Source organism: Gossypium hirsutum, chromosome D12 (genome assembly GCF_007990345.1).
Source record: "Gossypium hirsutum isolate 1008001.06 chromosome D12, Gossypium_hirsutum_v2.1, whole genome shotgun sequence".
In the NCBI taxonomy this organism is placed as follows: domain Eukaryota; kingdom Viridiplantae; phylum Streptophyta; class Magnoliopsida; order Malvales; family Malvaceae; genus Gossypium; species Gossypium hirsutum.
The window spans coordinates 756,784-782,527 of record NC_053448.1 but is presented as its reverse complement, the minus strand read 5'-3'; the positions used below and the strand labels follow the sequence as shown (position 1 = coordinate 782,527).

The 25,744-nt window shown below is 35.1% G+C and overlaps 4 protein-coding genes and 1 pseudogene across 5 annotated transcripts; 3 read left to right on the top strand and 2 right to left on the bottom strand.

Moving 5' to 3' along the window:
- Nucleotides 1-214: 214 nt before the first annotated feature.
- On the bottom strand, nt 215-5,676 carry LOC107936903 (putative E3 ubiquitin-protein ligase RF298). Of its 2 annotated transcripts, none has more exons than XM_041108111.1 (3): nt 5,322-5,676; nt 1,745-3,784; nt 215-1,210 (listed from the first exon to the last, which is right to left on the bottom strand). In XM_041108111.1, the coding sequence occupies exons 2-3, from the start codon at nt 3,716-3,718 to the stop codon at nt 695-697; spliced, it is 2,490 nt and encodes an 829-aa protein (XP_040964045.1). In that variant the 5' UTR covers nt 3,719-3,784; nt 5,322-5,676; the 3' UTR covers nt 215-694. The 2 variants fall into 2 exon arrangements, with proteins under 2 accessions (XP_040964045.1, XP_040964046.1); XM_041108112.1 differs by lacking the exon at nt 5,322-5,676 and adding an exon at nt 4,165-4,473 and having other exon boundaries at nt 345-1,210.
- A 1,371-nt stretch (nt 5,677-7,047) lies between these two features.
- On the top strand, nt 7,048-9,644 carry LOC107936884 (auxin-binding protein T85-like; annotated as a pseudogene).
- Nucleotides 9,645-9,759: 115 nt separating this feature from the next.
- LOC107936883 (BSD domain-containing protein 1) lies at nt 9,760-11,653 on the top strand. The gene has a single exon (XM_016869661.2). It carries the CDS (start codon nt 10,062-10,064, stop codon nt 11,460-11,462), a length of 1,401 nt encoding a protein of 466 aa, XP_016725150.1. The 5' UTR covers nt 9,760-10,061; the 3' UTR covers nt 11,463-11,653.
- Nucleotides 11,654-16,604: 4,951 nt separating this feature from the next.
- Nucleotides 16,605-20,966, top strand: LOC107936898 (elongation factor Tu, mitochondrial). Its single transcript, XM_016869681.2, has 12 exons — nt 16,605-17,039; nt 17,293-17,368; nt 17,490-17,582; nt 17,661-17,735; nt 18,074-18,178; nt 18,284-18,374; nt 18,458-18,663; nt 19,635-19,718; nt 19,880-19,945; nt 20,032-20,094; nt 20,191-20,431; nt 20,559-20,966. The coding sequence occupies exons 1-12, from the start codon at nt 16,846-16,848 to the stop codon at nt 20,627-20,629; spliced, it is 1,365 nt and encodes a 454-aa protein (XP_016725170.1). The 5' UTR covers nt 16,605-16,845; the 3' UTR covers nt 20,630-20,966.
- A 1,286-nt stretch (nt 20,967-22,252) lies between these two features.
- On the bottom strand, nt 22,253-25,271 carry LOC107936891 (uncharacterized). Its single transcript, XM_016869668.2, has 5 exons — nt 24,816-25,271; nt 24,342-24,528; nt 23,635-24,052; nt 23,380-23,460; nt 22,253-23,047 (listed from the first exon to the last, which is right to left on the bottom strand). The coding sequence occupies exons 1-5, from the start codon at nt 24,906-24,908 to the stop codon at nt 22,546-22,548; spliced, it is 1,281 nt and encodes a 426-aa protein (XP_016725157.1). The 5' UTR covers nt 24,909-25,271; the 3' UTR covers nt 22,253-22,545.
- Nucleotides 25,272-25,744: the final 473 nt, after the last annotated feature.

Below are 25,744 nucleotides of genomic sequence, written 5' to 3'. Positions count from 1 at the left end.
CGTATAACAACAATGTAATTTGTTTTCACATTTTTTACTACGATTTTCGTGTTTTATTTTACTCGTATGACAAAATTTGTTTTAAAAAATATTCCGTGTTTAGATTTAAAAGGATCGTACTCTAACTTAATGGGTTTCGATTTTCATAATAAATCTAAAAACACGAATCTTTTCAAACTCAAGTTTTTAAACGATCTCGGGAATTAAGAAAAGATCGTGCCCTAACTTACTGGGCCTGATTTATTTCTAAAACCAAGATAATAAAATATCTTTTAAATAAGCATTTTTCATCCGCGTATCGGGAATTTGAGACATTGTGTCCTAACTTACTGGATATGATTCTCTTTCTCGAATAATGTGAAATATTCCCTTTTTCATGAAAATTTTCAACGTTTCAATACAAGGATCGTATTTTTAAATTCTTTTCGAGTTTTTAATTTTCGACACCAAGACATTAAGTAATCAACCAGGTACCAATTTTGGGCGTATCGAGGGTGCTAACCCTTCCTCGTGCGTAACCGACTCCTGAACCTGTTTTTCTGAATTTCGCAGGCCAAAATCGTTGTTTTAATAAAAATTAAATTGTTTATTAAAAACAACCACTTTTCGAGGTGATCCGATCACACCTCATCAAAAAAAAGGATTGGTGGCGACTCCCGTTTTCATTTTTTTAAAATCCAAGTCGACCCCGTTTTCATCCAAAAAAAATGGTGTCAACACTGATCATGGTCCTACAAGCAGGACAGTCCTTCATCCGTTGTTTCTCATGGAGCTCATTGCATTTAACACATAGGACCTGATGAGCACATGGAAGAAATACCACTATCTTCTCTTCTGATAAGCACATGACGCACTCCCGCTCCTGTTTCAGACCTCTGCTCCCTGAATAATCATTAATGTCAACCACCCTTTTAGAGAAACTTGGACTATGATACCCCTCGTTGACAGAAGAGCACTGGCCATTTCCACCATCGATGCAACCCCAAAGTGCTGCTATTTTTGAAGAATCCAGCTTCATCTTCAACTTGGATAACTTGTTCTCAAGCATTTTTATCTCCTCTCCATATTTCTTCATATCTTTTTCAGCTTTCAGCTTAATCTTATCCTCCTCCACTTTTGCGACAGCTTCAAGACTTTCTCTTTCCTTCCTAATGGAGGCAGCCTGAGCAAAGAACTTCTCCTTTGCCATCCTCTCCTCTTTCCATGTCATCTGCAACTTTCACCGTTTCTCATGAGAAAAATATAAGTAAATAGAATTAATCTATTTAAGGGCATAAACAACTAAGTCCACTTCTCTAAGCACCTTCATGAATCTTGCCATAAAATGAAGACGGAAATTTTTGAATGAGAAAGTTGCCAAGAATAAGACGTTTGACCATTCTTGGTATCAATAATTGTTTTTACTGGCTTATAGATCTAGATGGTAGACAACCTGTCAGGGGTTTGCAAAGTCTTGCCATCCTTTTGACAATTTCATGATAATTTGCAAAGAAGACAGATTGGTACCTGTACACATTTTTGCAAATTCTTATGGTCTCTTAGAGTTTTATACTTTATTGTTTTCTCTTGGGGGCATTTTATTCGATAATCTGTCTTCTCCTCATCTTACCATTCTATAATCTCCCTAATCTATTTAGTTAGGGAAGATTAACAGCCATATATTAACTTATCAAGGCAGAAGTAAAATATACGTTGACTAAGGTTTATTTAGCAAGTCAATGAGCATTTTGACGATGAACCATACCTCAATTTGGCTGTAGATATTTTTAGCCTTGCCTACTTTCCTTTGCAGCTCTGTTGCCTTCTGCTTCTCCGATGCAAGCTCCTCCTGAAGCAAGCTCCTCTGTCCTTCCCATGACTGAATATCCTTAAGTGCCTTTTGTTCTCTCTCCAATGCCTCTCGACAACTTACAGCTGAAGCAATAGCTTGTGATTTAGCAACCTCCATCTCCATCTTCAGCATAGAATGCTCCACCTCAAGCTTCTGAACAGTATTGTTAGCATCCTCAACCTGACTAGTTGCGTTATTCAACGCAAACTCCATTTCAGACAGCCTCTTCATGGTATTCTCCTCCATGATTTCCTTTTCCCTTTTGAGCTGTTCTACTTCTTCCTTCTCTTGCCTCAGTGATTTAAGTTCAGCTTGGTCCTTGCTAAGCCTTCGAGCAGCCTGCATGACCTTCTGATTGGTCCATTGAGTCCAACTATCTAGTTCATTCTGCAGTTCCTCTATCCTTGGAACAAGCTTCAAAATCATTTCATCCTTCTCATTTTGTGGGATGTATTTTCCTAGAGATTCATCATATGGAATTCCAGCACAGTAATCGATTGACTTAGAAGACATAGAAGTGCTGCCTTTGGCCTTTGGAGCGGGTTTCTTTCCTGCATCTTGTTCAGGTGTCTTAGAAGATTTTGAGGTTCCTCCTTTAGATTTTGGAACAGGTTTATTTTCCAAAGACAATGAAGGTGCAAGCCCAGTATTTGCAGTTGGAACTGTAGATTTAGTACCCTTCAATGTTGAAGAATCATCTGCCACATGATGACTTTCATCAGCTAAAGCTCCAGCTTCCATAACTACATTTGGTGAAGAATCTTTCACATGCACAGATGGTAATTCAGATGGAGACTTCATTCTCTTTTCAACAACAGAACTGCCAGAGGCAGCTAGTTTCACAGCTCTAAAACTTTTCCAATAGGCCGCCCTGTTAATTTCCATATTGAAGGATTTTTTCCGGATTGCAGCTAGTTCCTTTTTGGAGCGCCCCTTTCTACCAGTCCCTGTTTTCTCTTCAGAGATAGATGCAACCGGGACATAATCTCCAGAAACACTCCTAGAGACCAAAAATTCTTTCTCTGGTGTCATCCCTTCATAAGGAAGAGGACTTTTGGGTTTAGGTAAATTAGGGAAACTTCCAAATTTGAGTGCTTCAGAGGACAATGAAGGTTTTGAACCATTGGACTCATTCGAGATTGAAAGTTTAGTTTCGGGATTTTGAGTTCCCGCTCTCGACTTGGGGTTAGAATCAGAGGAGCTCTCTCCAGAGACTTCCACACAACCTAAATTACGCAAAATATCTCCTTCCACTTCACATGCCACGGAAATGTTTAGATCAAACATTAACAACCACCACATTGCTTCTGCAATAGATAGACATGGTTTAACCTCTCTAAGCACACTAATCATCTCCAGCATTGTATACACCACTAGCTGCTGCAAATCCTCGAACAGATGAATCGAAATATCACCTTCTATCCCTTTCTTCAAGGAAGCAATAGCATCATTCACAACATTCGACACAAGATCTTTACCCCCTTGATAGAGACCATGCCTCGAAATGGCCTTTTCCGCAACATCTTCCTTAAATCCACACTCAACAATCTTTTTAATAGCGTTCTGGAAAATCATTTGCAAATTAGATAACAGTAATTCCTCAAGTTGACAAGCAATTGGATCATCCCAATCAGCAGGTTCAAAAACTTCACTAAGAGATCCCATAGAGGATTCTACCTCCAATGGTCCAAGTACAGGGCCTCTGAATATCTCCAGAGGTAATGCGTAAGAAGCGAATTCACTCATGGACAAAGGAACCATAACCGGATTCTCTAAAGAAGGATCATCTAATTTTCTCTTGTTCTTACTTCCTTTATCCTGATGTAAGATAGAAGTCCCTAGTTTGCAAGCAATACTACCACCACCACTATCATTCTTTTCACCCATCTTATGAACAACAATTAAAAATATCTCACAATTTCCAAATAAATTCTCTCTCCCTCTCAACAAACCCTGTATGAAGAAGAAAACAAACAGGAAATAAACATGTGAAAATTCAATAAAAATTATGAATTTGAAAAAAAACCAGTTGCTAATAGAAATGAACAGCAGACTGACATACTGATATACAGTGTAACTTTAATGCAAATTAAAGCATACAATACTCCTATAAACAGACACTAAAAATACAAGTTAACTACAGCTTACAATAAGATTCAAATTATAAAAAAAATCCAACTTTATCCTCAAAACAGATAAATACATGATACACACACACAAAATAAATAAATAAACACGACAAGAAGTTGAAAATTAAAAAAAGAAAAAAAACCGAAAGTCTATTTCAAGCAAGAAGTAGAGAGGGAGAGCAAGGGACGACAAAAACGACATACTAGGAGTGGATTTCGATTGGAGCGGAGGAAATAGATCCTTTTTGGGAGGTGGAAGCCGCGACTTGGGCCGTAGATCTAGCCTTTTTAGGGATTTTTTTGAAAACCCAATCTGGTAGCGAAAAAAAAGAGGGCAATGAGAGTTCGGAGATGGAATTTCGGAGTAAAAAGATACCGGCGGGCGGCGGGAGGTGGCAGCAAACAATGAGTGAGAGCAGAGGAGGATGAATTAGAGAAGCTGAAGAAATATAATAAAATAAGATTTTACGGAGTTTATTCAAAGCATTATACGGCACCGTTTAAAAGGGGTAGAAGACAAGACAATTAAAAAACATTAAAAGAAATAAATAAATAAAATTTTAGCAAAGATAAAAGGAGAAAAAGGAGTAACCAAATTTTAGCCTCTAATTTTCTTACATGTATTATATATTTTATTTCAATGTTATTAGATATTTATATTTAAGGTTTACCACATTTAAAATTAATTTTTCTACTTTAATTTCTATAAATTTTGTCTTTACGAAAATTTTTAAAAAAATTCTACTTTAATTTTTACAAATTTTGGCTTTGTGCTTACAAAAATTAAAAACTTAATAATACAGTTAAATCGTAAAGTTAAAAATCTAATTTATAAATAAAGTAAATTAAAACATAGAAGCATCAAACATAAACATAAAAAAAAACAAATTTAATTGGAAAAAATCAGCATTAACATACACTAAAAACCATAATTTTTTTCTTAGAAAATTTGAAGAACTAAAAAAGAAAATGCAAAATGAGACAGTCTGTTTCTCATACCTAGAAAAGAAGAGGAGTAGAGCAATGGAGAAGGAGAAGAACCATTTTTCTTGTTTTTGATGCGTTACATATTACATTGAAGGGAAAGTTAAATTTGTAGTGGTTTCATATATAATCTATAAATGGCACCCGTTTAAATTTTCTGATTTTATTGCCATTAATGGCTTTTTTTTACCGAGAAAAATAATGAATTTTTGGAAATATTTCATCATCACCACCTAGCATCTAACCCGAACCAAAATCTCCCATTTTCTTACAATCCACAACCCAAGGCACTATCATAGTCTTTATCATTCTACCACTAAACCCAAAACCTGCAAGCAATAAATAAACTGCAACAAAAATTCAAGCAACTCAGTTACCTGTATCTTTAAAATCGAAAGCAACAGAGGAGAGAAAAAGAAGGCTCGAACCCAACCGCATCTAAGGAGTTTTGGTTGTCCTTTTGCAAATCCGAACGGTGGAGCTGCAAAGGAGATTGCGAGGAAGCACTAGTTTTGAACGAAGGACGATTAGATTCCCTACGTTGGAGATCGAACAAGAAGGAGCTGAGAGTTTGAGAATCATTTTGGGGTATTCTTGAAGCTTTCTGGAAAATTCAAGCTCGATTCATGTTTAAGACGTTAAGATGAATAATGGATCAGTGCCATTATTTAAGTCGGTGGCGGAGCAACGACATTGGCTGCATGAGAGGGAGGAAATGTGTTTTTATGGTTTACTATGGAGACGAAGAAAGAATAAAATTTTAAATATATTTTTATGTAAATAAAAAAAAATGGTAGAGAGAAAGAAGGGTTTGGAGACCCATTTGCCGTAGAATAGGAGAAAAAATTAATTAGGTGGGAATTAATAAATGACGTGGAATGCAAATCAATACCTCATTAAGGAGAAAGCGGACGAGTGATGATTTGCACAATTTAATTAAAAAATTTTAAGTGATCAAAATAGGAATATTTCATTTTTAGGGTGACTAATGGGATATTTTACCCAAATTATATATATTCATAATTGACTTGCACACACATGACAGAAGTAAATCACTATCAACTCACACACACAAGAAATATGACTATCCTTGTGATTCGAACTTACAACATGAGTTTTTAAGACAAGGGAGAGGAAACAATGGTGGAGGGAGGTACAATGGAGGAGGGGGAGAGGAAGAGGAAGAGGGATGAGGTTGGGGATTTTTATTTTATTTAATATTAAAATAATTATATCTATTGAAAACATTTATGTTTTTTTTATAAATTTCTTTCAATTTTTTAGAATTAGGATCTAATTGAGATCAATTGTAAATTTTGAAGGTTAATTTTTTAAAAATTATGACTAAATTGATATAATATGTAAAAGTTGAGGGCTAAAATTGTTATTATACCAAAATTTTTAACTGTCATGTTAACCTGCTATTTGTGATTTTAATGGAGTGACCAAATGAGTACTTAAATTACAATCTTTTAATTTGGGTACTTAAATTTTATTTTTTAATAATTAGGTGACTATATATACAATTTACCCTTAAGATAAACACCTAATACCGCTAGACAAAAAGTCGAGGTTGAGTTTATAAAAATATAAATATTAAACTTGTTTAAATAGTGATTGGCATAAAATGTTACTAAAACCATATAACGAAGGTTAACAAAATTGAAACAAAGATTTTTAAAATTGTAAGGTTGAATTTAATTTCTTTATTTTTTAAAATTTTAAAATATAAATAAAATTATTTAATATTGTTAATATTTTAAAATTTTTATTAAATTTATTGGTGTGAAATTTTAAAAATTTTTAAAAAATATTTATTTGTTAGTCATGCAACAAAAAAAGTTTCGAACCTGAATATATATGAAAAAAAGATTAAATTATTCAAAATAAAAGTTGAGAGACTAAATTCTAAATCTACAAAGAATACAGTGCTCAAAATAAAATTTAACCATTTTGTTTTCTTTGGAGAACTTTCTGACGTGGCAGTTATGATGACATGGCAAAAACCGAATGGGCCTATTCGGACACTCTTTGGGCTTTAGGCCCATATTTTTTAATTGAAAAAAGGAGAAATAAAAGACCAATTTCAGCCTATTCCGGAAAGTAACAGAGAAAGATGACTGGACCTTGCTTCATTTCCTTCTTCCTTCTCTTAAACTTGCTTCCATTCTTTCAAACTCTCGAAGCTTCTCACTGCTCCATCAAAGGTAACCCTCTTTTCATTCCTCTTCCTTTCTGGGTTTGCTTCAGTCTTTCACCAATTTTCCCTCGTTTTCGAATCGGCTCGTTTTAGTTTCCACCATAGTTGCTTTATATTGACCTGGAGAAAAAAACATTGGAGGTTGCAGCAGTTCCTTGATCATTGATTCATGTTGAGTTTAATTTATTTATTTGTTCAGTCAATACGGGTCAAGTTCATTAAGAAGATTACTAGGATTTTTTCAGTTTTTTAATGGCTGATTTTGTGTGAAATAATATATATTTTGGTGTTTTTTGATACAGGGTTACCTCTGGTGAGGAACATTGCTGATCTTCCACAGGATAATTATGGAAGAGGAGGTTTATCCCACATAACTGTTGCCGGTTCTCTCTTGCATGGTTTGAAAGAAGTATGCAGTTTATTTAGATATATAATACTATTTCCTTTTGTAAATTGGCCTACTTTTCCGAATTTTCACAAATAATTGTATTTTTATGTAAATTTGAATAGAAGATGTTGAATATTCTCCATAGAATAACTGTTTTTGGGTTTTGCTTAGGTTGAGGTTTGGCTTCAAACATTTGCACCAGGATCGCGCACGCCGATCCATAGGCACTCTTGTGAAGAAGTTTTTGTTGTTCTTAAGGGCAGTGGCACTCTATATCTCGCCTCGAGTTCTAATAAGTACCCTGGAAAACCGGAGGAGCACTTTATAATTTTCGAATAACACGTTTCATATCCCTGTCAATGATGTTCACCAGGTAAAATATTTTCACTACTATGAATGTGATTGATGTGAAGAACCATAGGAATCTCGAAACAGAGACAGTTTTGTCTTAGGGTTCGCATGTAGTAAGATGATGTGGTTATTTATCACCTTTTGAAAAATAGTAGGAATCATGAAGCAAGAAAATCCTCAGAGGATTGAGAAACTTTGATCATTTCCCTAGCCAATGCTATGCATCAATAATCAATATGGTCGTATTAATCTTTACTTTATAAGGTTATGGAAAATGCATTGCCCCTTTCTTCACTTCAATGCTATCAAAGATGCTAATTGCTAATATCCTTCTATTTTTGTTTAAGTTTAACCTCCTTCTTAACTTTGGAAAACGTTCTCTTTGTTGGTGCAATCTAATCTTGCTTGGTAGTTGCCACTGATTTGGAGGATTGTTAATGTTTTCGGTTTAATTAGGTATCTCCACTAGATGCAAGTTTGGAGTGTGAATGTGCATTTCAGTTTAAGCACTAACATATGCTATAGTCTTTAGGTTAAAGATTTGATGACTGTAAGAATTACTATGATACTAGGTGAAAGGGAGGGAAGGACCCGATGAACAATGACGTCACTATGATGAATTTCACAGACGTTCCTTGTTTTTCAATTATTCATGATTGCCATTGCAGGTCTGGAATACAAATGAACATGAGGATTTGCAAATGCTTGTGATAATATCTCGGCCTCCTATCAAAGTGTATGTAATTTTTCTTCTGTCTCGTTTTGCATCAACATTTTCACCATTAGTTGATGGATGTCCTTTTGTATTTCCATTGTCCAGTTGAAAACCATGGTTGCTATCTTTGGCTTTCACCCTTCCAAATGTTTGCTGGTCGACACATTTTAGTTCTTGCTAGTTTCGAATGACATCTTCCTAACATTTAAAATAAACGAACCGAAAGCACCCATTCTCGAAGCACTTTGCCTTGGTTTTTATAGTCCTTTAAGTTGCTATATTAGAGTACATCAAGATGGAATTTACTTACCTTGAAACTTTAACTGTCCTTTACTCAATTAAGAGAAAGAAAAGTGGGAGCAGTTGTTTGGAAGCTTACAGCAAAGGCTGTCCATGTATCTTTTAAAACATGACCCACATTTTCTTTATCTAAACATGTTCCATTGCCATTGTTACTTGTTTAAGAACACAAGAATGAATGACTGTTTGAGCATGCACGCATCATGATTGCAATTCCACCTGTTGATGTTTCCTGCATGATTGAAGATGTTGCTCAAGTTACTATACGCTAAATAGAATTTAAAGAACATTATTGGGTGCGATTGTTCATTCTTTTAACCCGAAAACTTTATATTTTCATTTTCTTGTATGAAACTGAAAATGCGGCCCTTGTTTTACTAGTTCCTTGTGATACTTTCCCTTGATTCTCTCATTCATGAATGCTGAGGATGATTACTTTTCCTTTTTCAATTGAAATTTGCATTTAGGTTCATATATGAAGATTGGTTGATGCCTCACACTGCAGCCAAGTTTGAAGTTTCCCTACTATTGGGATGAGCAGTGCTTTCAAGTACCTCAGAAAGATGAGCTTTAATTTTTGAAGACACGCCCCTTCACATGCTACTATATGAACACTGTAATGGGGCCATTCCCATTTTACTGCTCAGATTACTTTACAAATTACATAAAGATTACAACATCTTAGCTTAGTGTGTATATTTTCCCACTCATTTTGAAGTCTGGATCCATTTTCTATTTTCATTTCATTTGACACTTTCATAATCAATTGATGGTTTCCCTTGAAACTTCTCATCCCTCTGTTCCCAATGAATAGTTAAAATATGGCACTCTTCACAAATTAGGTGAAATTAAAATATAAGGATTAAATTTAAAAATTAACATAGTTGAGGGATTCAAATCAAAATTAGACCTTTTATTTATAAGCAAACAAGTGGACAACAGTGTCTAGAAACTGAACCGGTCTGGTTCACCGTCAAAAACCAACAAGAAATAGGCCCTCCACCCTTTTTTGATGCGCTCTTAACATCCATAGTTTCGCTATTATTTCACTATTCAGAAAACACAAACTTAACAAAAAAACTTTGTTCCCCCAAATTTTATCCATAATTTTCATTTCCCTTTCATTTTCAGTTCTTTAACCCAGGAAACCCTAATTTTTCTTCATGAATTTTTTCAAATCAGTTTTCGCCGATGATCCGGATCCTCCTAAACCCCAACTCGAATCCGATTCCCCCAAAGCCGATTACTCCACTCCCGATTCTTCTCCCAGGGTGCCCGATCCCAACCCTAACCCTAGCGGATGGAGCTTCGGCGGCCTGATCCAAACGATAGCAACCAGATCCGAATCCGTCATCGAGACTTACCGTCGCGATCTCGAAGAATTCGGGTTGGGTCTCAAAAAAGAAATTGAGGTGGCTCAGGATTCATTAGGGAACGTAGGGCAAGTCATTGATGAGTTCGGGAACACGGTTATAAAGGGAACGGCTCAGATCATCAATCAAGGCAAGGATGCAATACTAGCTGCCGATAACGAATCCGATTCCTCTTCCTCCGAAAGTAAGATCACCCAACGGAGCTTGAACTCGAAACGGTACAGTCGATTCGATGCTCAAGTGAGGGCAATTCAAGGGGATATTAATACTTACATCGAAGAGCCAGAGGATTTGGAGGATTACAAGAAGTGGAAATCAGGGTTTGGTTTGGAAGAGAAAAAGGAAGAGATTGAGAGATTGATGGAAGAGAATGGGGAAATGGGGAGTATTTATAAAAGGATTGTTGGTGTTTCAAATGGGGTTGATCATGAGACGTTTTGGTGTAGGTACTTTTATAAGGTTTTTAAGCTTAAGCAAGCTGAGGATATGAGGGTTAAGCTTGTTAATAGAGCGATTTCTAGGGAAGAAGAGGAGGAACTGAGTTGGGATGTTGATGAAGATGAGGAAGAGGAAGAGGTGGATGAGAGAAATACGGTGCCGAAGGCGAGTTTGAAGAAGCAAGATGTGGATAAGAAAGAAAAAGATGAAACTGTGAAAGATAAGGCAGAAAAAAGTGATCTTTTGGAGAAAGAAACTGTGGGAGAGAAGGGTGAAAAAGATGTTCTTTTGGAGAATAAGGATCAAGTTGTTGTTGAGAAGGTAAATGAAAAGAATCCTGTTGAGAAAGTAAAGGGTAATGTTGATGAATCAAGTAGTGTCAATATAGTAACTGAGAAAGTTAATTTGGAGAAGAATGAGGAGGTATGCAAGGATGATTCAATGGCGAAATCTGTTGAGAAAGTAGCTTCTGAAGCTAAAGACAGAGAGAATAAAGAGCCTAGTAATGGCAAAGGTAAAGACAGTGACATTTCTGTGGCGTCAAGCCATCCATCAATGGCTGAGGAGGAGGAAGAGGAGGATCTTGGGTGGGATGAAATTGAGGATCTCAGCAGCATTGATGATAAGAAAGAAACTCATGGTGGGAGCCCGAGCTCCAATAGGGATGAGCTGAGGAAGAGACTAAGTACAGCTGAAGAAGAGGAGGATTTAAGCTGGGATATTGAAGACGATGACGAACCGATTAAAGCTTGATGAAAAGCGTTAAGTTTCATCTGAAATTGTTGATGTTTATTGCTCATAATTTACTGCATTGTTTCCTTTTTTTTCCCTTGTGTTCCTCATATTTGTCCCCTGGATTCATTTCTCGTTTGAAATGCAAACATCTATTATTGTGTACCCTTTACACTTGAAATGAAATTGAAGCATCTGTGTACATATTAAAACTGCTTTTACACGTATCCATTTTTACTAAACATGATATTGCTTCTTCATTATGGCCAACAAAAAAAAAATAAAGAAGCTTGGGTTTTAATGGACTGAGATTAACATATTGATGTGATCTTAAACATGAGGCTTTTAAGTTTATAAACTGCATCTGCTAGGCATTTGAGAAGTTGTTTGATGTTTGCATTTTAATGGGTGCTAATGAAAGTTTAGATGCTATAATTTGGTGTTATCCTCCTAATCAAGGGTTTCATTTAGGAGAGCATTTGCATTAACCCTGTTAGGAAAATTGCCAAAAAAAGTAATGACATTTAAATTAATTCAAGTAAACAAAAGTAGTGACATTTAAATAGGGAGTTTAGGCCTTTGCAAGTGAACTCTAAGACTGCAGCATCATAAAACCTTTTTGGAGTCGTATAAGCATTCCTGCCGCTATGCTTCCAAGTTTTATTCTACCCTCCAAGGATTGGCTGATTACTAAAGGCCTAGACACCCCTGGAATCTCGTCTAAGCTTACTGCCATCGTGTCAAATACACTGACATCTGCTGCTGAAGTCCTTTCTATTACTAGTAAGCCTCTGCACACTGGTCATGTCTTTCAAATGGAATCTACCTAACCCTGGTTGGTTTAAACTCAACTGTGATGGATCATCCATCGGTAATCCAGGTTCAGTGGGAGCTGGTGTTATCATACACAACCATGAGGGAAGTTGGATTGCAGGTTCACATCGTTTTCTTGGTTATACTACCAACATGGTGGCTGAACTTCTTGCTAGAGACCTTAATATTACTCATTCAATCATTGAATTTGGTGCTACATTGGTCATTAGTCTTCTTAAGAACACGTTATCAAAGAATTTATTGCTTGATCCGTTAATTGAAACTGCAGGACAACTTTTTAGAGTAGCCAAATCCTTCCATGTTTTCCAATAGAGTAATTGATGTGCGGAAGGGGTAGTGACTACTATTTTCAGGAACTCTAATGATGATTAAGTTGTGTAAAAGAGACGAATATAAATGACTTAAATACAAAACTCTGATCCTCACACTCAGTATATCTAATTCACACTAAAGCTCAACTACCTGCTAAGCCCTACCATGGCTTTCAACAAGTTTTGTGACAATTGCTAGAACATAACCTTGCTGAGGAAAATTAGAGAAAAAGCGAAGGGGGAAACACAAGAAACTCTTACAGCACTTGAACCGCATTTGTACAGTAAGTTAATGCTCTTTTTCGAGCTAAGAAGTGCGTACGAGCAATGCCTTTGACAATTCATATTGCTATGGCCCTAGGGCTGGCTTTGAGCTTGACTTATACTGGTTTATGTTTAATATTTGATGCCTGGTTCAGAAGTAGACTCTGCAACATGAGTCTCAACAAGTGAAGGTAATGCAAGCATTCTTCTTTTTAGGGGCACGTGGTGGAAGGTGTTTAGTAGGTTTCCTTGCTCCCATTGTACATGGCAAGAACACCCCGTACCGCCATGAGGAAGTTTTCAAGGGCTTGCTATCATCGGATGCCCAGGAGCAAGCATGACAATAGGACCACGGAGGATTCCCGATTTTGGCATCATCATATTCAGTGCCTCATTGACATTGCATGCGGAGTTGTGGACCTTGAACACCAGGCTGCCACAGAGTCATGGCACCAGCCTGGGTAGGAATTGGTGGAGACTGAACTTGGTTGTTACGAGGCTGAACTCGGAAGGATGTAATGCTGATTGCTGACCCTTTTGCTCGGAGATGGGCACATTACATGCCTTGCTTTCCCCCTCATAAGTAGAAGGGACCTGAGAATAGTAGTAATATGTTACGAAGTTGCTTCTCATGTAAGAGGATTATCTTCTCATACTTATATTCAAATACGGGTTAGACACAACCACTTAAAGAAAATTGAAATTTTAGAAAGTTGAAAATTTGAGTACCATAGCAGAACATTACCCTTGAAAGTTGGTGTGTTCCCCTATAGTTCCCTTCACAATTACTCACAATAGTGCGGCCAGAAGCCATTGTTGATTCAGAGAGAAGAGTGGAGATAGGTTGATCCAAATGTGGGGGCTTAATAAAAAGGCTTTGAATATTATCCCTTCAACTGCGTCGGTCTTCTTGGCAGCCACCTTATTCAGCTCCACCTTTCTGGCTTTCTCAGTCTCATTCTCCTTTTGAATAGTCTCCTTTTTCCTGGAAGAGAATCGAAGTCTTCTCGAATGATAAAATTTTGTATACGCAGTTTTTACATTAAAGTTATTTAAGGTAAAAAGAACTTTTTGGTCCCTCTCAATTTTGATATTAAGCAAATTAGTCCATCTAAAAAAATCAAAGCAATTTGACCCTATCAATTTCAAAAATTAATCACAATCATACATCTTTTTCTTTTTGTACAATAGTAGTTTTAGCCCTTAAAGCTTACATATTTTGTTAATTTGATCTTATTTTAACAAATTTAACCCACAATATTTACACATTTTGTCAATTTGGTCTCAATTTAATAAATTTAACCTACAAAATTTACACATTTTGTTAACATTTACACAAATATATAAACATTGAATGTTAAATTTGTTATTATACCAAATAAAATTAGGTAGAATTGACAAAAAAACATTAATATTGTGATTAATTGTCCTTCTTTGCTCACTTTCAAAATTGATAGGGATTAAATTATTTCAATTTTTTTAAAATAACTAATTTACTCAATTTCGAAATTAAAATTAAAAGCCACTAGAAAAGTGTTTTTACCTTTATTTAATGGAATTAGCGTAAGTGGCATAATTTGTTAATAATAAAAGTTCAATGGTATAATCCATTTAAGTTAATCTTTTGTGACCTGTATGAAAATTGATGTTAAATTGGTGACCTAAAATGTAAATTACCTTCAGGTTTGTAAGGTTTCCTCTTTATATACCATGCCTGGTTTATATATTTTGAATTAAATTTTACAAAATTTTATATTAATTATTTAAAAAAATTTAAAATTTATTTGAATATAGAGATATATTTGAAAATAATATATAATAAATTAACGTATGTTCTGAAACTAATTAATAATAATACATAAAAACGTATTGTGTATATTAAAATAAAAATGCACATGAAATTTTAAAATAATATTTTAATTGAGTGGTAAATTTAAGGTTTTACTAATCTAATTAATGTAGGTTCAAATTCCACCTTATGCATATTTTATTAGTTTTTGTTAAAACAAAAAAAAACTAAAGGACCTCAAATAATATAATATATTTTAATTACGGAAGGACATTTCCGTAATTTCCTTAATCGAGTTGGTGTTCGGTTGACTCGTGACACCGATTCAATAAAGAGCTTTATAAATAGCATAGATATATCATGCATCGATATCATTTTAAAAAATTAAAACTTTTAAGCTTTTTAATATCATATCTAAAAGGGATATTTTGATTTTTTTCGTGACACTTCTTTTATAACAATGATAAACAATTAAAATAAAATAAAAACATATTTTCCATATCACTTTTCAAAAAACACATTCTGAATTAAAATTTTCAAAATTATACGAGTTTTAAGACTCAATTTCATACTCATGGATGTGATGGGCTTATACTATCTTAAGGCCCAACAAAAAGGTCAAAAGGTCAAGCAAATCAAACCAAAATTCAATCAAAGCTAGTAAGTGAGGATGAATCTTTTTGAAGAAACGAGGAATGATACATGCATGGAGTAGGTGAAATTTATTAAAGTCAATTCAATCAAAATGTAAATTTTCAAGTTGAAAAGATTAGTCAACTTGCAACGAATTTTTGGATTGGTTCTAGGCATTTTTTGGTTAAGATGTTTTCATGAAGTTCGAAGATCTATCTCTTAGTTTCGAAACTCACTTTGAATCACTCAATTTTGAGTTCGGGAGCTCAAGTTATGACTGTTTTTGTGAAGACTGTGCAAGTAGAATTTCTGAACGGAATTATGACGGGAATTACGAGTTTCGAGCTTTTAATTCGAGTTTAAATCATATTGGATTTGGGTTTTAGGCTTAATTTTTATTATATATGAGCCCAATATTGTATTTATCAGCTCTTATTATTTTATTATTTTATTATTCCGAATTTTTTATAATTATTAAGTATTTTAAGTTATTTAGGAGTTTCATGTCAATAAGAAAGTTTAGTTACTCAAGAGTTTTATTTTGATTTATTTAACTAGTCTATATAAAGGTTTTTACATTTTACACAAAATAATAAATTCTTTTTGAGTTTTTCCTTTTAAAAAATTTTCTTGAATGTTCTTTTAAAAGAGTTTAAACAATTTTTTCAGATTGAGTGATCATTTTCAAACATTTTATTATTAAGTTTTTTTTAAGGGAAAATTAGAACCGCTCATGATCTATTTTATTTATTTTCTTTTTTATTATTCTAATATATGATTTATTGTTCTATTTTATTTATCTTAGTTACTTTCTTTTTTTTTATCTGACTTGGATTTGTTTGTGTTTTAGGTTAAATGAAAATCTAAATTTCTTTCTTTAACGTCTAAAACTCTAAGTCAAACCTACGACTTGGACAAACTTATGATATTGTATTTGCTATCATGTGATTTTTGGTTCCTAAAGACTAGATCCATTTGAATTCTGTAAAAGTGTAACTACATGCAAGGGCGGAAGGCTTGATCTTTACCTCCTAAAATGGGAAAATTATCCTTTAAACCCTCTAAAAATTGTAAAGTTATAAATTTATATATAATGAAGCATTTTAATCCTTCAAGAATGATAAAATTATGATTTAATCCTTATAAAAAATAATGAAATTATATTTTAGCTTTCATAAAAAATATAATATAATTTTATCTCCTTCTAAAATAATTCAGCGAAGTTGAGGTATTCTAGTATACCAAAAAAGCCAATTATATGCTGAAATAACAAGAATGCCGAAGAAGCCCTAAATAGATGAAAGTAAAGGAAGGAGTAAATGGTATTGGGCCGGTCAACGACATATTGATCTGAGAGAATTGGGCTGGTAATCAACATCACAGAGCCCTTTCTCTCTTCTTTCGCCCTAAAACCCTCGAATCGGAATAAAAAGCTAAAACCCTTTCACCAAAGGCCACCACCACCAGCAACAACTACCCCCGCCCCTATCTCTACCAGCGCCACTCTCTCTGTACATAAATTGCTTTGCTCTTTTTTTCTAACTACAGATCAAGAACCAAAAAGGATAAAACTATGGCTGCGGCTGTCCTCCGGAACCCTAATTCGAGGCGCCTTTTGTCATTCTCTTCCCCGATTTACTGGTCCTGTCGTGGCTTTATCTCTGCTTCCAACTTCTCAGTTTCCGATCTTCTCTCTGGAAATGAGGAGGCGGCAGCTCACGCTAACGCTAACCCTTGGTGGAGATCCATGGCTACTTTCACTCGCACGTCAGTTTTCTTCCCTTTCCTCTTTTTGCTAAATAGATTAGATCTCTTTCTCTTTGTTACTTTCAACTCTCATATGTAAGTTTCTTTTTGGGGGTTTAGTTGGTAAAATTTGTGACTTTAAAAGTAGAAGTAGGCATTTCCTTTCTGTTTTTGGGATTTTTGGTGTGGCTTAATGGCGGGTATCTGTTGAAACATGATATGAGAAATGGGCTTTCATCTGTAACTTTTGAAAATCGTTTTCTTTTTTTTTCAGAAAACCTCATGTTAATGTAGGAACAATTGGGCATGTTGATCATGGAAAGACCACACTGACTGCAGCAATCACAAAGGTTGGCTTATGGATATGTTTAATAGTTTCTTTCCGCAAATCATGTCACTTTGGAACAGTTCTGAATTAGTTATTAGTGTTAGAATAGTGATCTGAAGGCAAGTTCGGAGTTTTCTGAACAGGTTCTGGCTGAAGAAGGAAAAGCCAAGGCTATTGCCTTTGATGAAATTGACAAGGCTCCTGAGGAGAAGAAGAGAGGAATTACAATTGCCACGGTAGGTAACTTTTAATACTATTGCTCTCTTGAATTGTTTCCCCCCTGCAAGGTTATCACGCTTGATTTGGTTTTGCAGGCTCACGTGGAGTATGAGACAATGAAACGTCACTATGCACACGTAGACTGTCCTGGACATGCTGATTATGTTAAAGTAAGCTGTTAACTTAATATGGTAAATCATGTTTCCGGAATCTTTTCCTGCATAACCTGGCTGGATATGTTGCAGAAATGTTGTACCTTTCATGATTAAGAAGCATGCTATTTTATGTAAATGAAACTATAAGTGTTTTCTTTAGGGGGATGGGGATACTAGTTTTTGGACTTTCTAATGTTCTCTCATTACAACTTCAGTATTACTTCTGCTGGTAGTTTTATCTAATTTCACATACTTAACCATCTGGAATTGTTGATATGTTGTGTTTATTAATGCATACCACAAACTCTTCAAACATCTTATGAACTGTGGCCTAATTATTATCTGTTCTGCAGAATATGATCACTGGTGCCGCCCAAATGGATGGTGGTATTCTGGTTGTGTCTGCTCCAGATGGGCCCATGCCACAGACTAAAGAACACATTCTACTTGCCCGACAGGTGGACACGGCTACTAATAGCTGTTTAGAACTTATTTTCCATGGATGTTTGTCCGTGGGTTTTATAAGAAAGCTATTTACATATAAAAAAGCTTTTCTTCTGCAGGTTGGTGTGCCATCTCTCGTCTGTTTTTTAAATAAAGTTGATGCCGTTGATGATCCAGAGCTGTTGGAGCTTGTGGAAATGGAGCTTCGTGGTAAGTAGCCTTTTGAATTATTCTTGTTTGTTCGATGTTTTGGATTCTTGTAAGTAATTCACCTAAGTTTTTCTTTGCAACAGAGCTTCTTAGCTTCTACAAGTTTCCTGGGGATGAAATACCTATCATTAGGGGGTCAGCACTGTCTGCTTTACAGGGTACAAATGAGGAAATAGGGAAAAAGGCAATTTTGAAACTAATGGATGCGGTAGACGAATACATTCCTGATCCCGTGCGCCAGCTTGACAAGCCTTTCCTGATGCCAATTGAGGATGTTTTCTCAATTCAGGTAGAGGGCCATGCATTTTTTTGGGCACTCACTTAATCCATTGTTTTAGAAGCACTTCTTATGGCTTTGGTTATCATCAGTCTTGGTCATTCTTCCCTTTTTTATCCATCCAAGTTCCTTTAGGATTGTGTTAAATGTCAAGTAACTGAGTTGTGACTAGAGGTGCTCATGGGCTGGGTCGGGTTTGGGCTGGGTCTAGCATGATATTAACCTACTTTATGCTTGCCCAAGCCCGGCCTAGCCTGAAATTTAGGCCTAAAATTTTGCCTAAATCCGCCCGTATTTGCAAAAGACTAACCCAAGCCCATTTAGGCCTGCCCATATTATTTTTTAAATTTAAAAAAAATATTATATTATATTATTTTAATATTTAATAATTTTATATATTTTGTATTTATTGAAATTTTTTATATAGTATCTTAACATTATTTTAATGTTTACATTAGAGTAATATTATATATTTAATATAGATTTATTTTTTTAATGTGTTCTAAATTACATAATATAAAGTATTATAAACTTAAAATGGGTCGGGCTGGGTCAGGCTTAGGCCTTGAATGTTCAAGCCCGAGCTCAACCCATATTTTAAATGGGCCTATTATTTTTGCTCGAGCCCTCCCAAATTTTGGGTGGGCCTTTGGGCCTGGGTGGGTAGCCCACCCCATGAACAGGTCTAGTTGTGACTACAATATTGTTGTCATTTGCCCTTTTTCTGTTTCATTTAGTATTTTGACGTGGGGCTTAATGCTTGGAAATGGGAGTTTTTTTCACATAAATTTGCATTTTCTTTTGTTGGAATTGCAATCATATTCTGGTCCCCTTCTGTATTTGAATAAACCCTTTCTAATGCATGTGTGAGCATATTTTGTGAGTAAAAGTTAAAGATCTTTGTTACTATTACATGCTGGAAGTGGAATTTTTGGAGTTAAAATTCTTAATTTAGGTCTGATGGTTTTGGTTTTGTCCTGAAGGGGCGTGGAACTGTTGCAACTGGCCGTGTTGAACAAGGAACCATTAAAGTTGGTGAAGAAGTTGAAATTTTGGGGTTAACGCAGGTATATGTATATTTATTTTGTCATTTTCTATGAAATCCAGATGCGTTTTCTTGAGACACATTAGCTGTGACTGATTCTGGAACTCTTATTCTGATTCAGTCAGCTTGATAAGGGTTGTTGATGAATGGTTCTGTTGGTTTGTTTTAATAAAATGTCTTCAGGGTGCACCTCTAAAAACCACAGTTACTGGGGTTGAGATGTTCAAGAAAATCTTGGATCAAGGACAGGTAAATGAACTGTTATAGAGACCTTTCCGTGCTATGGCTCTTCTGCATTTGTTATCCTGTATTTATGCTCATGTGTTTTCTACTAGGCTGGTGACAATGTGGGACTTCTTCTGCGTGGTCTGAAAAGAGATGATGTGCAGCGGGGAATGGTAAATGGCACCAATTAACTTTATGTTCACTTAGTTCTGTAGCAATAAATAGAACTTTTTGTAGTAACTGTAATCTGATTTCTTCCTGCTGCTTAGGTCATTGCTAAACCTGGAAGCGTGAAGACATACAAAAGGTTTGAGGCAGAGATATATGTCCTCACAAAAGATGAAGGTGGACGTCATACCGCCTTTGAATCAAATTACAGGCCCCAGTTTTATCTGAGGACAGCAGATGTGACTGGAAAAGTGGAATTACCCGAAAGTGTTAAGATGGTTCTGCCAGGGGACAATGTTACTGCAACTTTTGAGCTCATCTCACCTGTGCCTCTTGAAGCAGGTAAGCTATACAGAAATTATTTTTCACATGTTATTGTACCAAGAAGAGGTTTGTTCACATGTTATTAAAGTCTCAAAGCTTAGAAAACAAGGCAGTCTTATCATGTTGCTTGCCATGAATGTAACAGGACAAAGATTTGCCTTGAGGGAAGGAGGTAGAACCGTAGGTGCTGGTGTAGTATCAAAAGTACTGACCTAAGAAGTTGCCATTCCCATAGCAATGCCTGGTTTTCTCCATCTTGTTGATCGCAGAAATGGAGAAATTGATAGAACAATCAGTTGGTGATATTTTCTGTTCTAGAATTACTAAAGAGATTGTTAGTGATATGAAAAATGAGGGCTGTTATTGAAATTATTTTGATTCAATTTCGCTGGTGGTTGGTAAGCAGACAGCATGTTTTTCCCTGTTTCCACCCAAAAAATCACGATTGAACAGCTTTTTAATGTCATTGAAAATAATAGTCCTGTTGAACAGTGCTATAGTGCCATGTAAACTTGGTATTTTCAACGTCGTAATCAATCAATTTTCCTTGGAAGTTGTTTCTTGTATTGTAGATACTTATCTGTAAGGAAAAAAGTAATCCCTTTACTGTCAAGAAAGAGTATTTAAGCGACCACCTAATGTCAATGACACAGTTAACCAAGCAAGATAAACATAGATTGTTATTCTTTTGTTCCTTCCAAATCTCTGAAATATTTTATGTTATCCTGCATCTTATAATCACCTACACCATTTATGTTGCATTTAAGGAATTTTGTGGAGAAGCAACTCCATGGCGTATTTTATTCATAGAGGTGACAATACTATTAGAATATTTATTTTGCTTGATTGATTTTATTACCTGGTTGAGGTGATGTAGAATTATTGTCTTTTTTCTTAGAAATTTTATTGCCTTCTTTCATCGGACTCTCAAACTTCGTATAAAATTTTACTTTAGTTCTGAATTGTAGTATTAAGTTTTAATTAGAATTTTAAAACAAGAATGGAGATTAATTAAATAATTTTTTTTCAATTTAGGGCTTAATAAGACTTTTATTGAAACTGAGATCTAATAAATTTTCAAAAATTTAAGAAGTTATTTTTGGGAGTCTAAAGGGAAAACCCATACTCAAATAACCATCCACCTGTGTCATACATTTATCATAATATTATTATGATTAATATATTAATTTTTACAAACCTTATCTTATTATTTCAATACACCAATCTCGATTTCTTTTATTTTACCACAACATATATTATTTCAGTTAAAGTGTATTTTAGATAATTTTTGCAGTTGGTTAATATACTATTATATTAAATATGATAACTTTTTCTTTTTTTTCTTTTTATTAATATATTATGTTTTTTTGAAAGCTAATATGTTAAGTTAAAATATTACATTATAGTAATTTGAATTAAAAAAATATAAAAAAAATCATAAAATGAAAGAATAAAATTGATCAAAATAAAGAAAAAGATAAAAAAATATGATAAAATCAAGATTACCCCCGAGTTTTACATTATTTTATATTATTTAAGAAAAAAAATGATAAATCTTTGCGAACCAAAGTGAGAACATTATACCAAATGTGCAAACTTTACCTTACATATATTTCAAAACCTTGAATAATCTTCACAAACTAAATTTGAAAAGGTTATATTAGAATATAAAATTACCGTTAAGAAATGCACTAAATTACGCTCCCCTAGTTCATACAGGGGACAGACAGTTGACCCATTTTACAGTCAATTTGTTATTTTATCCACTGTACTGTCTTGTGCACACTATTAGTTTCTGCAAAACAAATACCAATTTTAATAGTTAAGAAAAGCTTGAAATGCAATGCCAAAATTGTAGTTATATATATATGAAAGGTTTGTTCCTTTTGGCCCTAAGGCAGTAGTAACCCTCCTCTTTGACTCTGACCCTCTCCATTTACATGTTTACGATTGTTATACATACAGAAGCACCAGAGTATGTGCTCTCAAGCCCATCATAGGACCCCCCATGGATATAGCATAGTAAGTCAGAGTTCCATTGTTGCCCTCAGAACCCCTCTCTGTTCTTCAGATATTGACATCCCAGATCAATATAATTGAGTCTAACTTTCGACTGTCTAGATCTTCAGAGTTCATGCAAATCTCAGCACTGCTATAGCCATCAATGTCGCGGCTCTGAAATATATCTGATTAACACTTTTCTCCACTCTCTCAACCATCTCCTCTTCCTTCAGACCAGACTTGCTAGTATTTTTGCTGATTTGTACAACCGTGTCTCTCAATTGGTTAACTGCCCATGAGATCCAAACTAGCCCAAAACCGATGCTGGCGCTAAAGAGTTTAGGTGTACAAAATGGAACTCTCCAACAAGCTACCTTCCAAATAACAGATAAAAGAACAGCAAGACCGGTCCCAGCAATGCCAGCGGAGAATTGGGACAAGAGCTGAGGAAGTTCAGGGCCGGATTTCTTAAGGGAAAGAATTGCTGTTCTGCCATGCCGTCTCTTATCAACGATCAAGGAAAGAAGACACTCACATGCATGGAAATAATTCTTTTTGTAGAGATCTCTCTCACTGGCTAACTTCCTAGATGCATTCTTCTTTGGAGATGGCTTCTGCTTGATTTTCTCGGGACTGTCAAAAAAGAACAAACCATTTTTTAGGTTCCATAACCAGTCAACAATAGCCAAGTTTCTGTGATCTTATTTTTGTTCAGCACACTGTTATAATTTCTATTTCCGTTTATACATATTTTCTGGTGTTCATCCCAGTGCTATGGTCTGATTACAATTAACATAAATGAAGTTGGTAACTCACAAGTCATTATCCCATCAAGATTCTATGCATAGATTTCAATATCACAACCAAGATAAATTTCAGTTACTTCAACTAGACGGTTTCCACTATATTATATAGACAAATTACGGCAAGATAAACATTCTTGAAAAAGACAATCAATCACGTACCTTTTCATAGGTGCAATACTCGCAACTTCAGACTGTGGAGAAGATAGGTTAGTACCGGTACGTGCTTTGGTAATCCGCTTCCTGTTTAGTTAGAGTTTAGCATCAGAGGCCTTTCAAGCATTCAAATCAACTTATCCTTTTTCATTACAACAAGGTTAAACCAGAGCAGAAATTTATTTAATCTCAAACCGGAAGCTCAAATTAAATGAACATGCCACAATATAATTGAAATGAAGCAGGTGTTAGTTGCCATACCTATCAAAGTATGGGACCAGTGAAAACTGATTTCTAGACTTAGTTGAGTTGCTTGATAAGTAAAACTCAGCTACGATCGAAAGGATGTCTTTCATCTCAGTCCCGGTAGCTGTAAGTACAACTTGACCATCTGGGTTAACTGTAATTTTCGAATAGTGGATCATCTCTCCTAAAAAGTCTGGGAGAGGCACCTGGTAATCGATTTTGCTACTTGGATACATTAGAGAAGACGCATAAGGCTGTTGATGCACGCCAAACATCAGTGGCTGAAGTCCCATCAAATCAGATAGCAAAGACAAATCAAGTTCCCCATTCTCTAATTCATTCGATCCAGACATAAGAAACTTCAAGATTTTTTCATGTCTAGTGCACTTTTCAGCTATCCTGAAGCTAAACCGTGCTGTGTCTAGATAAGCATCTGCAATCAAAACAAGGCACGTATAAGCATTGAGACTACCGGAGAGGTGTCGATTATCTCTCAACTCCTTTTTTCCCTTAAGAAAATCAACATCTAAAATTATGAGTCATAGCAAAGTTCTAAGTTCCAAGTATACAAACCCTCATCAAGACTAAACGGAAATCTAATTAGCATGTTAACTAAACTTCATACATAAACACAAATTCTTTATCATGTTTCTAAGAACAGCAAGTACATAGAAAAAGCAACAATTAGTCCAATACAAGGAACTAGGCAACAAGTTGCAGACCTGGTTTATCTATAACCACGGGGTTTTGTACCGTTGGATCAGCATCGATAATCAGTTTGGTCTCACATAGTGCAGTAACTGGCTTTGGCTGCTCCTGGAAATGGAATTGGTTGCACCTCAGATCAAAGGAGCCAATCTGTACCATGTCTTGTTTCACTAGCTGACCTGGGAAGACGGAACCAAACTCCTGCTTTGGTCCAAACAATAAAGTATTCATTAATAAACAACCACAAATCTCAGTAACTTCTCAATAAAGGCACGAGTTTTGATAAAAACTCCATTAAACAAAACCATTAAAATCCAATAACACGAAATTAATTAAACAAAGAAGAATTAACACAATTTAACAAGCTCATAACAGAAAGCATTAACCCAACAAAAAAAGAAGAAGAAGAGAAACCCAATTGAAATAACAACGAATCTCGAAAACCCAAATCATCAAAAACCATAGAAAAACAACAAAAAAGAACAAACCTTGACCATCCTGCTAAAGCCTGGCTCTTGGTGTAAAACAGGCCCCAGACCACGAGGGTAGCCATGAGAAACCATTAAGCAAAGCTTCAACATATTGATTTACGGAGAGAAACCCGGTTCTAAAAATTCTCAGAAATTCAGACCTCCCTGTTTACGTGACCCTTTTAGCCACGGAAGCTGAAAAATCCTGGATTTCCTCGCAATTATCATTGGTATTAGTGGTTATAAGAGGGAAGATGGGGAAATGTAGAATTATGTGAACCAATTGATAGGATTTGAGAAATTTGAGTGGGTTGGGTATTTGTGGCAACCCTGCTTAGAGAATCAAAGATCTGAAACCCGGGGAAAAAAAACAAAGAGGGTCGCTGTTTTCAATCTTGGATTCTTCCCAGATTTGTCGACTAAGTGAAGTCTTTTCAATTGAGTGGTGGTCTGCTGTGGTGGATTCGATAATTTTAACCATATCAATAATTGAGTGGCGGAGTAAAATTAGAGATGCCAACCGGGCGGGGTGGGCTTTTTCCCCGCCCGACCACACCCGATAAACCTTCAATGTCATAATTTTTATTATTATGTAGAATTTATATAATTTTTTAATATGTAGAATTTATTATCTTTATTGGTTATATCGATTATTTTATTTAAATATTTATTTAAATATTTTTTAATATGCATAATTTATTATCTCTACCTGTCGAATATATACTATACTATTAAGGGATTAAACTAATGTTTAATAAATTTATAAACAAATCCTTTACCACCACACCATTAATAATTCTTAAATGAACTTAAAAAAAATTAACTTTTAACATAAAATATTTTCTCCCATCATATTTGTGTATCTATACTATTATTTAAGCTCCTTACTAAATTGGTGGCACCTTCAACCGGGTCACCAACTTAGCTAAGAGAATTACAAAAATGTA

Coding starts and splice junctions, on each gene's coding strand:
- LOC107936903 (XM_041108111.1), bottom strand. CDS start 3,718: ATGGGTGAAAAGAATGATAGTGGTGGTGGTAGTATTGCTTGCAAACTA. Junction 1,211..1,744: donor ATATCTACAGCCAAATTGAG/GTATGGTTCATC, acceptor TGAAAGTTGCAG/ATGACATGGAAAGAGGAGAG.
- LOC107936883 (XM_016869661.2), top strand. CDS start 10,062: ATGAATTTTTTCAAATCAGTTTTCGCCGATGATCCGGATCCTCCTAAA.
- LOC107936898 (XM_016869681.2), top strand. CDS start 16,846: ATGGCTGCGGCTGTCCTCCGGAACCCTAATTCGAGGCGCCTTTTGTCA. Junction 17,583..17,660: donor GAGGAATTACAATTGCCACG/GTAGGTAACTTT, acceptor TTGGTTTTGCAG/GCTCACGTGGAGTATGAGAC. Junction 19,719..19,879: donor AAATTTTGGGGTTAACGCAG/GTATATGTATAT, acceptor AAATGTCTTCAG/GGTGCACCTCTAAAAACCAC.
- LOC107936891 (XM_016869668.2), bottom strand. CDS start 24,908: ATGTTGAAGCTTTGCTTAATGGTTTCTCATGGCTACCCTCGTGGTCTG. Junction 24,053..24,341: donor CGTGGTTATAGATAAACCAG/GTCTGCAACTTG, acceptor TTTTGATTGCAG/ATGCTTATCTAGACACAGCA. Junction 23,048..23,379: donor AGTATTGCACCTATGAAAAG/GTACGTGATTGA, acceptor CTTTTTTGACAG/TCCCGAGAAAATCAAGCAGA.